The sequence below is a fragment of the Typopeltis vanoorti genome, chromosome 5 (genome assembly GCF_054136105.1).
Source record: "Typopeltis vanoorti isolate ZY-2024b chromosome 5, IOZ_Tvanoo_1.0, whole genome shotgun sequence".
NCBI classification, from domain to species: domain Eukaryota; kingdom Metazoa; phylum Arthropoda; class Arachnida; order Uropygi; family Thelyphonidae; genus Typopeltis; species Typopeltis vanoorti.
The window spans coordinates 150,932,324-150,949,187 of record NC_143553.1 but is presented as its reverse complement, the minus strand read 5'-3'; the positions used below and the strand labels follow the sequence as shown (position 1 = coordinate 150,949,187).

The 16,864-nt window shown below is 34.8% G+C and overlaps 1 protein-coding gene across 1 annotated transcript in view; it reads right to left on the bottom strand.

The window, feature by feature from the left end:
- Positions 1-16,004, bottom strand: part of LOC150106941 (solute carrier family 35 member F3-like) — a 101,411-nt gene extending 85,407 nt beyond the window's left edge. The window contains exon 1 of the mRNA XM_090392837.1: positions 15,349-16,004. Coding sequence (XP_090248963.1) covers positions 15,349-15,718 — 370 coding nt within the window. The 5' untranslated portion in view covers positions 15,719-16,004. The remainder of the gene's footprint in view (positions 1-15,348) is intronic.
- Between the last annotated feature and the right edge of the window lie 860 nt (positions 16,005-16,864).

The following is a 16,864-nucleotide window of genomic DNA, read 5'->3' as shown; positions in this document are numbered from 1 at the left end:
ATTGAGCTAAAAAGCTCTAGTCATGGCTGGGTAACGGCAATAGCCGAGCCTCAGTTTAAACTTCATTGGCTACAGCATTGCCATTTGTTACCCTGGAAGTCCTAAAAAGGACTTTTCTCGCATTTTCTCTGTATCTTTCCTGAAGAATGCAAAACCATTATTCATATAAAACTTATACAAAAATCTAAATGATATATTCAAAATATCTAAATAAAAGCAAAATTTTTGGATTTGTATGTATAGATATATAAAGATCCTTCACTTAAAAGAAATTGCAATTCTTTTTTATATTTTCTAAAATAAACAAACTGCGTGCAACGTTTTAAAATGATCAGAGTTTTTTAAATGTAGACTATTCAATGATGTGGTCTTTTCTCCATTAACAAGCACACGAAATGCATTTTTGGATAAAAAGAACTAGAAATGTTCTAAAACAAAACATAATTAAACGAAATCTTTAAAAAACCTTTAAAAAACCTTCAAAAATACAACATATGCCTATAAAAAGTGAAACAAAGAGTTTTTTTTATGTTATTTATGCGTTTCATGAAATATTTATCATATCAAATAATCCGAAAAGGAAGATTTTATTTGAGATTTGCAATCATTTACATCTAACTGCAAATGCATGTATCGGGTCGTTTGTATTATTGATTTCAGGCCAAAGCTAAAGAATCTGTCATGTATTAGACATTGGGACTTGGTTAAAAACTTTTTTTTTTCGTTACTAAAAGAATTCCTCTTACTATCTAATAATCACTTATGCTTTGCGACTAATTCCAAATTCTTGAAATTGTTTTTCTTCTTTTATTTAGTAAATGAGAAACAACCAACTTGGTAGAAACCCTAATTGGGCTGAACAGCACAAAAGGCTGATTTTTTTTTTTTCCCCGTCGTCATGACAACTACTCAAAGATCATTTATTGCTGCGAAACCCATTCGTGGTAAACACATTACCGGAATACGACTGTGTGACTGTAGAGAACGAAAAATCCATTACACATCCCATCTTCTTTGAATATTGGAACAGATGCTAACGATTGTTCTCTTCTAACAACTTCAACAAATTTGTTGAAGTATTATTCCTAATACTTCAACAAATAATAGAATTGCAAATGCTTAGGAAGATAATTACTTGGTAAGAGATGGCTTTTTAATTTCCCAGAAAGATATTTCAGTTGTTTGTAAAATATTTTTATTACAATCTGTATTTCCGGATAATTGCCGTAATAGTTAATAAGCGGTTAACATAGACTAGCACTTGCCATCAACATTCCATTTTACATTGACAAGGTGAAATCTGTCCCCATCGCTCTATCCATAAACCTGCCTTTCGCTAAACCCGTGTTATGTCAGTCAATCGATTGGTAGTACCTGTCGTTTCCTTCCCTCCCACATCTATTTGTGCCCCGTTCTGTAAGGATCGGTGCATGACGGGAAAATATACCTTAGCGGCAGCCAGAGCGATGTGCAGTTTCATATTTCGGAGCAACAATCGATGTTATCTTTTGTTTCATGTGCGAGGCGATTTCGAGCGTGTTTTCAATGAGCACTTGGTTCGTTTTAGTGCGTAGGGAACATTTTATATAAATAGTAGGTCACAGTAAGGGAATGCATCGAAAAAAATATATATATTACGATTTTCGTTTATTTATTTAAAAAAAAAAGCTATTGAGTAGTAGTGAAAGTACGAGAACCATGGCATAAAATTATTATTCATTTGCATACATTTTTATCAATTAACTTGGATAAATCCTTAATAAAAAAAGGAATAACAGAGCGTTCTATGAAGATTAAGCAATAGCTTCTCCACACTTAAGTCCTTATAAGGACTGGCTTAAAGGGGCGAAGACTTGAACATACAACGAACTTAATAGATAAATGATAAAAAATTTTGAATGGTGTATTTGTTTATAATGCTTATCTTAATTTTTGTTACTATATATTTTGAGATAATTGCCAAAATATATAATAATATTTTATTTTTCAATGAAATTTAGAGTTTTTTAGATTACTTTAGTATTTCTGTTATATTAAATTCAGTAACGTATGCATTACACTTAAATTCAAAACGTGATATAATTTTGTCTTGTACATCTCGTTCATTTCTTTCTCCCTATCACGTTTATCGCGTAACATTATATGATGAATACGTGCTTGCGTGATTCTAATGATTCGAAATAATAATTATGAATTGTAAATAACCTGCTTATTTCAAAATTATCGAAAAATCTGGAAAACACGGACATTTTGTGGAAGGTTTCAACCAATCACCATCATCATCATCATCGTAGCCATTGTTGATCCTCTTCTGGACGAAGGCCTCTTTCCAAAATGACTCCGACTGTCTGTTAATCGCTTTTCTACCATGTCACTCCTGCAAATTTAAGAACTTTTACTCTTCTAAATGCAAATATTTACTGCAGAATTCACGTTTTGATAACAACACGAAAGATAAAAAAACTCATGCGCTATTCATATAAAACTTATATAAAAATCTAAATGGTATATCGAATATTTAGTTTCATTAATCCATTGAATTTTGGCTGGTGCTGTGGTTGTTTTCCCTAGAATGAAATCCAATCCAGTATTTTATTTTTCCATCGTTCATCGAATCTTTGAGTAGGGTGTTCAGTCCATTGCCACTTCAGAAATTTCAATCTTTCTATAATATTATGACTTTGGTTTGATTTCTTAACCACGTATTCCTTTTGTGATCCAGTCTTGTGATACCAAGCATACTTCTTTCCATACTAAACTGTGCTGTTCTTAGTTTTTTAATGTTCTTTGCATTTAATGTCCATGTTTCACAGCCTATATAGGAAGAATACATTGGTTAAAAACATTTCTCCTCAGGTATAATGGTAGTGTCTGCGCGGTTATTCTAGTGGCTATGCGCTTTGCAACCCATATGCCTGCGGAAGGAGTGTCCTAGGTTGGACCTGTTTACCTGCTTTACAATATGGTCTTCGGAGAATAAAGGTCATTTTATTCCTCTCTTCCTCTCCCAACGATCTTGGAAGCATGGGCCATAATTCGCCACATTAACCACTTGTCCATGACTCTTTATTCATTATATTCAGAGCTTTTCTGATAACTAACGGATGGTAGTCACCTTTCCCCCCCCCGCTCCATCAGTCACCTGGGAACGTGCTCGGGCTAGTGGAAACCCGAACTATACATTCGGGTTGTGTCGTCTTCTATTAGCCAGTGTACTTCAGGTATGGTGTGAATTGACAAAAATTTTAACAGGCAAAAAAGTGAAATGTAATCATATTTTAACTAAATGTTTGCCAAAAGAAAAGAAAACAAACAAACCGAATCAATATGCTGCAGTGCATCTGGTCTGTGGCCCTTGTTAACCAAACTGATCTTTTAGGTTAAAACTCAATACCCTTAACATTGGTAAAGTGCCTTGCAAAGCACTTAAAAAGTTATGGAGCCTTGTATGATCTTTGAACGATACCAATCTTTTTGAAAAACACAAAACTTGAAATGGAGTTTTATACTCAGTGGATTGTACATGAATACAATGACTAAAATTATGAAATCGGTGAGAATGCTGCAGTGATGTCGCTCATGAGAGAGAGAGAGAGAGAGAGAGGAACTAAAGAGTTCCTCTCTCTCTCAACCACCTTCTTTTGCATAAATTAAACATACATGACACTACTGAAAATCATCTACTGTTAATTTATCAACAGATTTTTTCGAGATAATTACATTCCTTTAATTAAATTATAATTCATCCCAATAAAAAAGATGTAATTGCAAATTGAAAAAATACTTCTTTTCAATAAAAATGATTTTTTTTTTTTTTTTTTTGCTAAAATTCCACAACATAATTCGGTTGAAACCAAAATTACGTGCACCCTAAATCCGAAACAATTGCATCCAACTACATCGGAGTTGAAGCAAAATATGTCTCCCACGAGTTTTTATCCCCCTCTTCAAATGGCCACAATGAAACGAAAATCGGATTAGGTCAAACAATTTGGTAATAATTCCAAATATCAAATATGTCAGTAATATTCCATGTTTGGTCAATAGAGTAGGATTTTCTAAATATGTAAAAATGAACAAAAATAAAAAAATAAAAAAATGGAAGGGGGGGGGGGGAGAGGAATGTCCACGGTAAGAATGCGCTATAGACTAAAAAAAAGTATAATAATCATAAAACCCCGTATGGATGGAACAAAATGAATCTAATAAGTGTTCATGCATTTTGAAACTCACCCTAACAACACACAATCTAGTCAACTCTATGATTTCTTAAAAAAGCACCACTCTATTCTATAAACCTCCGTAGTTCAGTTGGTTTCGACGCCGAATCATTGAAAAGACGTAGCGAATCCCGTCTAGATCGAAAAGATTTTTTATGGAGACTTTTCATCTGAAGGTGAGTTATGCGGTCTCAAATGGTAGTGGGAGGGTCCCCTTTCCAGCAACACTTTTTCCCTTTTTCACTCCGCAACACAGTCAAACCGGCCAGAAGAACACACGCAGTATACAGACATGTGATACTACGGGAATGAGAATTAGACAGCTATTTCCGTAGGATCTGGTTTCGAAAGCCTGCGTGGTAGAGTGTCGATGTACGTGTAAGCGTTAAACAGAACAGAGAAGAGAACTATTGTGTAAGAAAGCTCTATCAAACAGAGGCGCTTTTAAATATTGGAATTTTTCATAATAATTTCTTCATAAGCAACATAAATACTGATGTGAAAATTCACCTCTGGTCCAAATTTCCAACTTTGTGTTCTACGTTTATTGCGAGATGTCGTAGCGCAATAATTTTGAGAGATAGGATCCATTCTTCCCTCTAGCCGTAAGTTTGAAATTTTTTTTTTCTTTTTTTCTTTTCTTTTCTTTGCAGTTAGATGTCTGTTAGTGGGCCCAGTGGTGCATAAATCCGCTCTTCAATCAGCTGTAGGTTCAAACCCTGGCATGAATTTGGGTGAGAGTTAATTTCTTCCGGTATGACCACTGCTCCACTTATTGGAGGCCTGATGGTGTATGAAAAGCTTCCATGTTTAATCCCTAAAGCCGAATTTCCAATTATGTAAAAAATGAAGGCTGTAAATTCATCCACGAAATTCTAAACCTAATGGACTTTAGTTTTAGGATAGAGAATGTAGAGAATAGATTAATCGTGATTATGCGCTAATATAAATCATCATTGTCATTATTACGTGACACCACCAAGGCGTCCAAGGACACATTCATACATACAAACATGCACGCACGCGCGCACACACACACACACACACACACACACACACACACACACACACACACACACTGTATGTCATCCTTGCGATTAAGGGTCGTTGACATTGCAAATTGAGGTTTTTTTTTTTTTCAGATATATATTCAACCATATCAGTTATTTATTTCGCACAGGTTTCCCTCCCCACCACCACCACCTCCCTGTCCCTTAGGACGAGTTGAGTCCTAATGGACTCAACCCATCCATTAAGATATGTATTAAAAATACATATTTTATCTCTTCTGATAAGGGATTAAATATGTATTTTTTGATTGTAAATCCCTGTGTGTTCACGGGGCCAGTTTGCCCCGTCATGGACGGGAATTGAACCCAGGTCTTTCCGACTAAAGGGCTTCATCCATATCCATACCGACTGAGCTACGGTGGCTCTAACCATATCAGTCAGGATATAAAGCGAAATATCGAATGGACGCCAATCGATCTGATGGGCATTTTAGTACATCTACTGAATGCATAAGTATTAGAACTTGAACTTAGTGCATAGGTGATCAAGTCGTCTTGTGCGCACAGCACTGAGTATAGTTTTAATGAACGGAATTGATACGTGTTCCTTTGAGAAAGGATAAGAAACGTATCTACTCACTGCGATGAATGTGACCTCCGTGTTTAGCTCTCCGTTGAACTTAATATGAATTAAAAATGAGAGCTTTTATGTCAAAAAGCACTTAAAATAATAAATCATGGAGAAATTGGAAGAGAGAAAGCGAGTGATAGAAACAGAGAGAAAAAAAATAAAGGAATAAATATGAGAGAGAGAGAGAGAGAAAGAGGGTGTTAGCAGATTTACTCCTTTTTTGTTTGTGTTGAGAGCGTAATTTATCTGAATGAAACAATTCGAGAAACAAGACAGAATACATAATGTAAGTTGTGTCAGCACCAAAGAAATATCACAGAAAAGTTGGAAAACAGAGTGCATAGAATAACGTTCAAAAGACCCCTTCGTTTTATAGGGCTGTTGCACACTGTTTGCTTTAAACATCTTTTGTCGGCGTAGCGGCAATGAAGAATGGCCACCCATTATGTGTCAAAGCTCATAAATTTAGAAGACGTTTTCATACATGCCGGTGCTTCCTCCTATCCATAATGCAGGGAACGAACCCTAAACAGTCAGCTTTTTCTATCGATGGAAAATGTTAAATATTCAACCGTCTGCACAGGTGTATGGAATATGGTAGTCTTCTTTCTTATATCTTAAGTTTTTCCTGCGGGCTATATTTAGTAACAAGATTAGGTGAAGTGCACTTGAGATCCTTTCTCCGGTTATAAAGTGCGGGGGTCTAAAAATTCTTTAATTTTAAAAATTCCTTTTTTGGGTCAAGTGAGAAAGGTTGTAAAAGAAAAAACAAGCTTAGCTCTGATACTCAAAATAAAAATGAATAAAAGGAAAGAAAATCGAATGAGTGAATTAGATGACGTTTTTTAAAACAAAACCAAAACAAAATAAAATGGCGTGTAATTGACTTTTTTTTTTCTGCACGTGAAGGGTGAAATGAAAGGAGAAAAAAATAATAAATTCACGTGGTAATAGATCCTTTTTTCCCCTCACGTGATATTCAAAAGAACTGCTTTTTCCTTGTATTCTGAAAACAAAGTCATGTCTGTTTGGTTTAGGGTAAATGTCAGATTTCAGTTTTATATGAGATTTTGGTTTGGAAGTTTTATATGAGATCCTAACTAAAATACAAGCTCAGAATTCAGTTTTGGTATAGATTGGATTACATATTTGAACTACCATATTCAATAGGTAGAGCAAACCTGTTGAAACCCGTTTATAATCAATACGAAAACAATGCAGTACAGATAGGCCTAAAATTCTCTGACAAACGTGGATTGTCGAGGAATGAGATAAAGAGGCTTGGGATAATAACCTATTCCTCAAGCGAAGAATATTGTTTTTATTATTATTTTATACTTCATTATATATCAGTCATATATAATATTTGTCTATTTTTTTAATGTGTCTTAATGGTAAGATACTCAAAAATATATATCCACCTAGTAGGTCCATATTTCCTACCGAATTCCACGTTAACTAAGATGTGATTAGTTGGTTGTATATATATAATGTAATTTATTATTATTATTATTATTATTATTATTTTATTTTATTTTTATTTTTATTTTATTTTATTATTTTATTATTATTATAAACCCACTTCGAACATGCGGAAACACTAATTTTGGAACTAACAAATAGCCATAATAGTATCAAATACACAATAAACACAATATACAGACCCCCCAGATAATAATCCACTCACTTTTCTTCACGAGTTAGAAACATGGCTAAGCGCCTTCGAACCGCGTACAACACACAGGCTCATCCTAATAGGAGACATTAACATAAACTCTTGACCGCGCTTCTTCAACCACTAACACATATCATGATATACTGAGTCAGTACAACATAAACCCTACCATTAACTCCCCAACAAGAGAAGAAATACTCAATAACTCACTAACACAATAATGCATTGATCATATCAACATACGGGCTCCCATCCATACGTATACATCATCAGTAATTAACGTAAAAATTGCCGATCACTACTTTATCTCAACTTCGTTTTATTACGTTTCCAACCCCCCCCCCTCCCACCACCACAAAAGTCGACAAAAATCTATCATATTAAAGAGCATTGTGGATAACCAAGTAAAAAATACAGACTGGAATTCCCTACTTAAAACAAACGATCCTGTAACATTATACGAGAATTTTCAACTAAAGTTCACAGAAATATACAAAAAGCAACAAAACCTACACAAACGAGGCGACAAACAGACAACAATCCATGGATAAATGACGACATACTAAATACTATTACTGAAAAAGAAAATCTATGGAAAAAACTTAAAAAGTCACCCAGTAACATACATTTACAAACCTTATACAAAAACACAAGAAATAAACTAAACAAAAATTCGGAGGGAAAAAAGACGCTACTACTTCCAAACATTCATGGAATATAACGACAACATTAAGCAAACATGGGCTACACTCAACGAATTAGTAACCCGAAAAAAGAAAACTTCAGCACAAGATTTTATTGCAAAAAGCTTCGGTCAGGACACAAACCAAGAGGAACTAGCAGATTCATTCAACCATGCTTATACAAACAACATCACACAACTCAAAAAAGACAAACTACCAACGATCAACAAAAAACTACCAACACAAAGTCAACAACAAACGAAGTATTTTCCACCCATAACAAAACAGGAACTTAAAGAAGCACTCCTAAAACTAAAACCAAAGACCACTCCAGGAATAGACAAAATAAGACTCACAGACCTTATAACACACTTTGAACAAATAAATCCAATACTTTTGAAACTGGTGAACATAATATTCGACACAGGCATTATTCCACAACAACTAAAAACTGCAGTAATTACGCCAATATACAAACACGGCAAAAGAAACGATACTCAGAACTACAGACCAATAGCTACACTACCAGTCATCTCAAAAATTCTAGAAAAAATAACACACACCAGACTACAGAACTATTTACATTAGTTCAACATCATCTCACAAAACCAATATGGCTTTCAGAAAACAAAAAGCACCATTACTTTATTAGAAGACATCACTGACACAACAAACAAAGCTCTCGACAAAAACAAGTACGCCGTCCTTATACTGCTGGACCTAACCAAAGCATTTGACACACTTGAACATGACATACTACTCACCAAACTATACTCAATAGGTATAAGAGGACCACTGCATACATGGTTCAAGAACTACCTCTCAAACAGAACACAGGTAACAAAAATAGGTACATGTCACAGTCGGAGTATACAAGTAAAACACGGTGTACCTCAAGGTGCCATATTATTACCTACTCTATTCAACATATACATTAACGATGTTCATAGCATATCCATAAGAAGTCAAATATTTCAATACGCAGATGCACTACTAGCAATCCACACAAACATCAACACAGCTCTCTGCAAAGCACAACAAGACCTAAACGAAATCACAACATACTTCCACCAAAACGCAGTTCTAATCAACGGCATCAAAACACAGATGTTGATAATACACAACCCAAGAATCATACGCCCCGCATCACTATCGATACATTGTCACACATACCGCTGCATTAACAACAAAAATACCTGCCAATGTTCCGAAATCAAACCTGTAACACACGCAAAATACCTCGGTCTCTATATAGATTCCCACCTTAAATGGACAAAATATATAGAATACCTACACACCAAACTCCGGATCATCGCAGCAAAACTCTTCCAAGTTAAAGACATCATTCCACCCAACATAAAAAAACTCCTATATCACGGTATCTGCGAATCCCTACTCAGATACAGAATAACAGTCTATGCAAATACATCAAACAGCCACCTAACAAAATTAGAAACACTACACAGGAAAATCGTATCAACAGTGATCTGGACACCTTACACGCAACAACCAATATCCGACAAGCACATGACGATACACAGAATTCTGAGCATTAAAAACCTGAAACACTACATGACATTAACAAGGAATTACTTCAACATCACCTATCGAAACAACAGAGACACATATCGTATAACACGACCTACAACAACTCTCTACATCCCCACACCCTTCAACAACACATACGGTTCTTTTGTGAGATCACATCAGATACCCACGCAACTCAACAACCTACCAAGAAAATTAAAACACGTAGATAACTACAGAACATTAAAAAACTTAAAAAACGAACTCTGGAAAATATACCAACAAAGTTAAGAAACCATTAACACTAATATACACATCACTAATCACTAGCATCTAATGCCTACATTCCATACATAAACAGTAGCAACAACACAAATAGTGAAGGCTAAATCCCACTCTCTTCATAAAAGCTAACCCAAGCTTCAAAGTAGGTGAGATTAACTTGCCTCACTCATCCACAAGTAATCCTTATAAGCAAATGCAGAAATTTGTATGCATAATCACTCTTTCTCAAAAAAAAAAAAAAAATCTGCATATTGTACTGAATCTTTGTAATGTACAGAAAATATGTCTCATGTATATATACGTGATAAATCTTCTCAGTGTGAATAAAAATACTATTATTATTATTATTATTATTAACATTATTATATTAGTCATTCATTATACAGAAAACTCTTTATAATCTTGATTGTTGATATTCGAAGAACATGTGTTGTAAATACATAATATAGAGGCAAAAATTGAAATTTTTAATTGAAATCCAATGTAGAAAATTAACCATATATGCAGCACTTAGTGCTGAATTTTGTAAACATTATAAGTTAGAATGTCACTGAAGGTGATCATTGTATGTATGTAAATATTTTAGAAATCAATAAAATTATATATTATTATTATTATTTGTTCTTAAAAATTATTATTATTATTATTATTATTGTTGTTGTTGTTGTTGTTATTGATGATCTTTCGTTGAAGAGATCAACTTCCAATTTCGTCACTTCCAATTTCAAATGAGAAAAGTCTCATTGACTATGCCGTTATTGAGAGCGATGTTTTCCTACTGCTTCTGGACACTAGAGTATACAGTGGATTTGAAATTGGAAGTGATCACCGTTTAGTTTTGAACAGGATAAAATTGAATTTCATATTGAAAAGAAGAGTGTGTATGAAAGTTTTAAAACGAATCAAGATTGAGCAGCTTTGGAGGTGAACTGTATACTCAAATGCACAAACTTCAAGAAAAAATTATAGAATTTGAAAATAAGAAACCAAATCTTGGAGATTCAGTGGCAAATCCTGAAGAAAACATTGATTCTGCCAGTGAAACATGTGGTGAGGTTGTCTGCAAGGATAACAAAAATGAGGACTACACTGTGGATTTAGGAAGTTAAATAGGGATTCAAGGAAATGAACAAAGTATAATTAAAATTATTGGCAAGTAAGCCAGTTGTGCTGTTATAGATTATAAAGAAAATATTATGGGAAGACTTTGGTAAGAACATAGAAAATAAATATCGGGAAGGTTGAAAAATATTCTGGAGACTGTTAAGAAAAAGCTCAGAAATGGAGGAAATAGTACTATAAAAGGAATTAGAGATAATAAAGGAGACGTGAAAACTGGAGAAAAAGATATCCTTGATATATGGAGCAGTAATTATTTTTGAATGACTGCTAAATGAAACAAGCAGTGACAGCATGGCGAAGAATACTTAGCAGGAACGAAATCAGGAATACATATCCATACTTGAAGTATGGATATGTATTACTGATTAGAAAGAAAGAAAAGAAAACTGATTGTGAGAATTACAGAGGAATTTCTCACCGTAATTTTCCTACTGAATGTTCCTGGTAAATATACTTGAAAAAAAAAGAAAAAAAGAAAAAAAATGATTGTAGAGGCTGTGAGGATCAAATTTTCGCTTTAAAACAAATAGTTCAGAAAACATGAGAATATCACAAGGATCTGTATTTGAGTTTTGAAGATCTGGGAAATGCATATGAAAGATGCGAGGAGAAAAGCTGCTCAAAACGATGCTGTTATATGGTGTTAATGGAACATTATATTTAGTCTATATTTAAGCTATAAGTCAGCAGCTAAAACTGAAGTCTGAGACAAGGAAGCACATCGTCTTTACTATTATTCGTCATCACATTGTGAAGTGGTAGTAAAACTGATATTAAAATTGGTGATGTTAATCTCGGTTCTTTAATTTATGGATGACGTTATGCTTTTAAATAAATTCACTAAAGTCTGCAAGCTTCCCTGAGTAAACTGAATGACTGTGGTGATAAACTTGATATGAAAATCAGCAATAAAAACACAAAGACAATGAAAACAAGCAGAAACATTGAAAACCTCAACTGTATCGTGAATGAAGAATCTATGGAACAAATAAAACATTTCAGCTATTTAGGCACAGTTTTAGTGAAGATGGTAAATTAAATATGGAATAAGAGAGAAATTAGCCAAAACACTAAATTAGCTGTATACAAGACAGTGTTCCAACCAAATTTAGCTTATGGATCTAAGAGCCGGGTTAGAAATAAAACATATGACAAAGACTAGAGACTGTAGATATGAGAGTTCTGAGAAAGATTTGAACAGATGGCAATATCATATTGAAAACGAGGATATTAGCAAAGAACTTTGTTATTGCCACATCATTAGCATCCAGGAATGTGTTAGTAGAGCTAATCTCAGATCACGTAAGCAGAATGGGAGAGGAAAGATTAGAAAAACAAGTGTTCTCTGCCAGGTTGGCAGGAAAAAGACCTAGAGGAAGACCAAGATATAGATGGATTGATGTAGTAAACAGTGCCTTAGAAGACAGAAATATAAGATCTGATAAGGTTGGAGTCTTTACAGATAGATGATTGTTTTGGAGGAAAATTGTTGGTAGGAAGTTAGTAATGGTGTAACTTTTTCATGTAATACTATCATAAATATCATGAACACACCTCTGAGTTTATTTGTCTGGAATTTGATGAGGATGGCTTTCATCAGGAGACTTAATCAGGGTGGTAATGGCACATATAATATTGTATTACACAAGAACATCAGTTGATCAGATGAACAGCATATGTGCCGTAATAAATTGAAGAAAATAGAACTAATGAAGTATATTAACAGTAACGATGTGGCTAAAGCAACACATTTGTAAAATTAAATTCAGCATTCCACGATGTGTTTGTGTATATTCATTCTCCTAGCTAAAAGGAGAATGAATATAATCTATTACCGAAGGCTGTTTTACATTTTATTCAATCTTAAATTAAAAAGAAACTTCATGTATTTGTTCTAAACCTTCATTATATTTTAATGTGTCTTCTAGTTTTCTAAACAACGATGACACCAACATTGAATCCTGAGACACCCTCCTTCAAACAAACTGGCTAAATATTTTTTGGCGTCGTATATCTATCAACAAATACCCGTCTCTTCGTATTACTAGATACTCATCATTTCCCATTTACAAGATTTTACGTGGAAAATACCATCCAAAGTATAGCTGAAAGCTGAATAAATCGAATATTTATTTAGCTTCTAGTCTCGAAGCTAAATGTATGTTCTGAATGAGACTCGATTAACAATGTTGTTAATCGAGTCTCATTAACAACAGTGCTCTGCCCTTTTCAAGAGATACTTTCTGTCAAGGATATCCTGGATAACATTCTAATTATTTTAATTAGAATTACCTAGTCTATAACGCTTATAATATTAAACTTGTCTGTCATTATCCACCTTGTGCGATGGACCACCTTTATGAATTGGAATAATTCTCACCAACTTCGTCCGAAAGATCTATTCGTAATCGTCAGCGATTCAGTGAGATTTAAAAATGAAAGAATAATTCCCGTGTGTACTTTTCTTTTCAGAGAAATAAAAATTGATGTATCGCTCTTAAAACATTATTATTTGGATCGTTCTCAAATGCATTACTCCAATACTTATAGGAAATGAAAATTAACGCAAAACGCTAGGTAGTCCATCACTTTGTTCGTGCACGTTTACCAAATATCTACATAAAAGGAAATGTTCGTGAAACAAAATGTTAAAAGTGTAATGAGAGAGAGAGAGAAAGAGGGTCACGAAAAAGAGCGTGCACGAATGGCAAAATATAATAACATGTCAAGTTTCCCAGTCTTTCCTGAATAGTACTGCCTTATTTATGAATCCTAATCAACAAAGGTGGTAAAGGATGATTTCGTTTATGTAAGACTGAAGCAAAGCAATTTTAGAATCTCGTAAATTAATTCTATTAACTACTTGAGTCATGAATAAAGTATGAAGTTCACTTGATAATGGAAGAACAATTACCTGCTTCACTAATACGATCAGAAAGGTGATACAGATCATTGCTCTTGAGACATTTACGATCTGTACTACTTTACAATTAATTGCAATTGTAACAGATGGGTTTTATTCACGTTCTAGGATGCAAAATATTCCCTTTTTATTTAAAGAGTTACTATATCTATACAACTTAAGAGAGTTTCCAGTTTCTAGACATATGGATAAATTTAATAAAAACAGTCTCTAATATTATATAATAATTAAACATTTCTAGATAAAACTTATATTTTCAGAGTTTAATTTAAAAAATTTTGATACACTATTTTGTTTTATATATATAAATCCTACATTAAAAACAGCTTGCATCGGCTTCAGGCTCGTTTGTAAAAGAATGTTATGGAAACATTCTTTCACAAACGCAACTTATGAAGTTTAGAGTGATTTTGGAGAGGTTAACCTTATTATATCCGCTTAGCATCGTTTTTTTATCTCGATTAAATTATAATTATAATATAATGGTTACGTAAAAGAACCAATATTCATGTGCACTCAAGCCTGTTGAATCCAGAGAATATTGGTTGGAAGGCAGTTACGCTATTCACCTACAAATTGCATAATCTACATATACATACTCTACCTGATCTAATCAAACAGCCTCGTTGGTAGAGTGGATAGTTTGCATTTTATGGGTTCGAATCTCACTGTGGTATACATGTTCTAAAGTCCTTAGGTAGGTAGGTGGTAAGTGAGGATCGTTATCCAGTACAAGACCATCCTTTTTCTTAATGGAGGCTTGAAGTTGCTTGAAAAAGGACGTTGTATCTTGAACTCTGTACCTATTCATCTACCAGATTAGCTGGCATTCGATAGCGGAGGAGATTCGAAATCCCACTGTGGCAATGTGAAAAGACCACCTCCTTGAAAGTGGTTTGAAAAAGCCCATATTTCATCTCTAATCCAGATTACCGAATTATGTGATGGATTCTATCCCCGCACGTGTTAGGTGTTTATAACTTTCTTGAGTGTAATTGCGTGGTAAAAAATGATGCCGATATGTACTAGGTTCCCTAACTTCTGTGGGTGGAATAGTTATTGAGAAATGTCATATCAATAATATTCTAAACTTGGGATTCTAGCCATCCCATAGTAATATATTTGACACATAATTCGTTTATTCTAGTTAAGAACAAACTATACTTCATATGGTGCGTGTAATGTATCGGCTATTCTGATTTTTATTTTTCTTACTAGAAGGATTCAGTAGCTACCGAAATAAGCGATTCAAAGAAAGGGCAGATTACTTACATGACTGTGGGGCGTGAGGGCTTTCCGATGAAACCATGGTGACAGTTGAACATGACCTGGGTAAATGACCATCACTCGGATGAACCTTGCTATGCCTCGGAGAGTTGGGTCGGGGATTGATTGTCGCTGTACTCCCAGCATTGGTGCGCCCATCGGCAATTGCAGCTAAAGAAACCGAACTAGGGGTGGTGGTAGTCAGAGAAAGATTGCTGTTCTTGGGGATCAGCGAAGTGAGGGTGTCCGTTACAGAGGGATTGATTCCATCAGACACGAAGGTGTCGGTATCATGAGTGATGACTACAGCAGGTGGACAGCGAGGGCGTGCAATGGCACGGAGGGCTGGTAGGACCGTTCTTTCGTCACCAGTCATTGCGATGCGTCTAAAGGATCTCTAGATGCAGAAACGAAACACACATCGGAAGCGCTAGCGGCCGTCAGAGACATTACCAGCTTTCTTCGGTGAGTGAGCCTCCTTCCTCACTCACTCACTCAGCATCTAAGGTAGACACTGCGCGCGCGAGTGTTCTGTCTCTTTCCCCCCTCATCTGTTAGGCTTACCGACACGACTTAATCCTTGCGAGTGCGTCTTCCTTCTTGTCTTCCTCCACACTGAAACCAGAGCTTCGTCAATGGTTTTAAGGATGTAGAGGCCCACTCGCTTCTTAATTCCTTCTCCTTAACGACATCTTCCAAGCATATCCGCTGCGTCCGTTTCCCGCGACATCGTATTCACCGTGACGGCTACCAGCCAGCGTCTGTTGATCGTTTTAGGTAAAACAGTCTGAGAGCGCCCTCTATTGTCACTCAAATATTTACAAACCGCCTGTCTTCTCAGGATTAGAGGAGGAGGAAGTCGTGTGTTCGAAATTACAGTCAGGTGTTTTTCTCTGTAACTAAGTAGACGATTGTTATGACCTTTTGGGATTTGTTTGTAACGAGCATTGTAATGAAGACAGTGAAAGTCTCGCTTATTTTAACTGACCTTACATTGTAGTTAGTTAGCATACGTTAGTACTGGGGAAGAACTAATGATTATTTATTTATGCATTTATTTTATATTATTTTATTTATTTTTTTACGTAATTTGTAAAAACATAAACGTGTAAAATGTAATTTTTATTTAAATAAACTTGCTGGATTTAAATAGTAGAAAGTAAATAAATAAATAAAATAAATATATATTTTAATATATATTCATACGATATATGAATAGTACCGCCCCTGCACTATTGAGGGAAAATTTGGTCTCCTGGATTTCAAACGGATAAAAACACCGTGGAAAGGGCGCAAAGATGAATTATAGAGATGATACGGAGGTTAAAATGTAGAGTGTGAGGATTGTGAGTATGTTCACATACTCACAAACTTCAGTTCACATACTTGAGAGTATGTGAACTGAAGACACTGGTAGACCAAAGACAAAGGGGGTAATATGATAGCGGTCTACAAAATTTTGAGAGGGTGTTATGGGATATCAGTTGATAAAATTTTTCAATATATGTAAGGTGGAGAGATG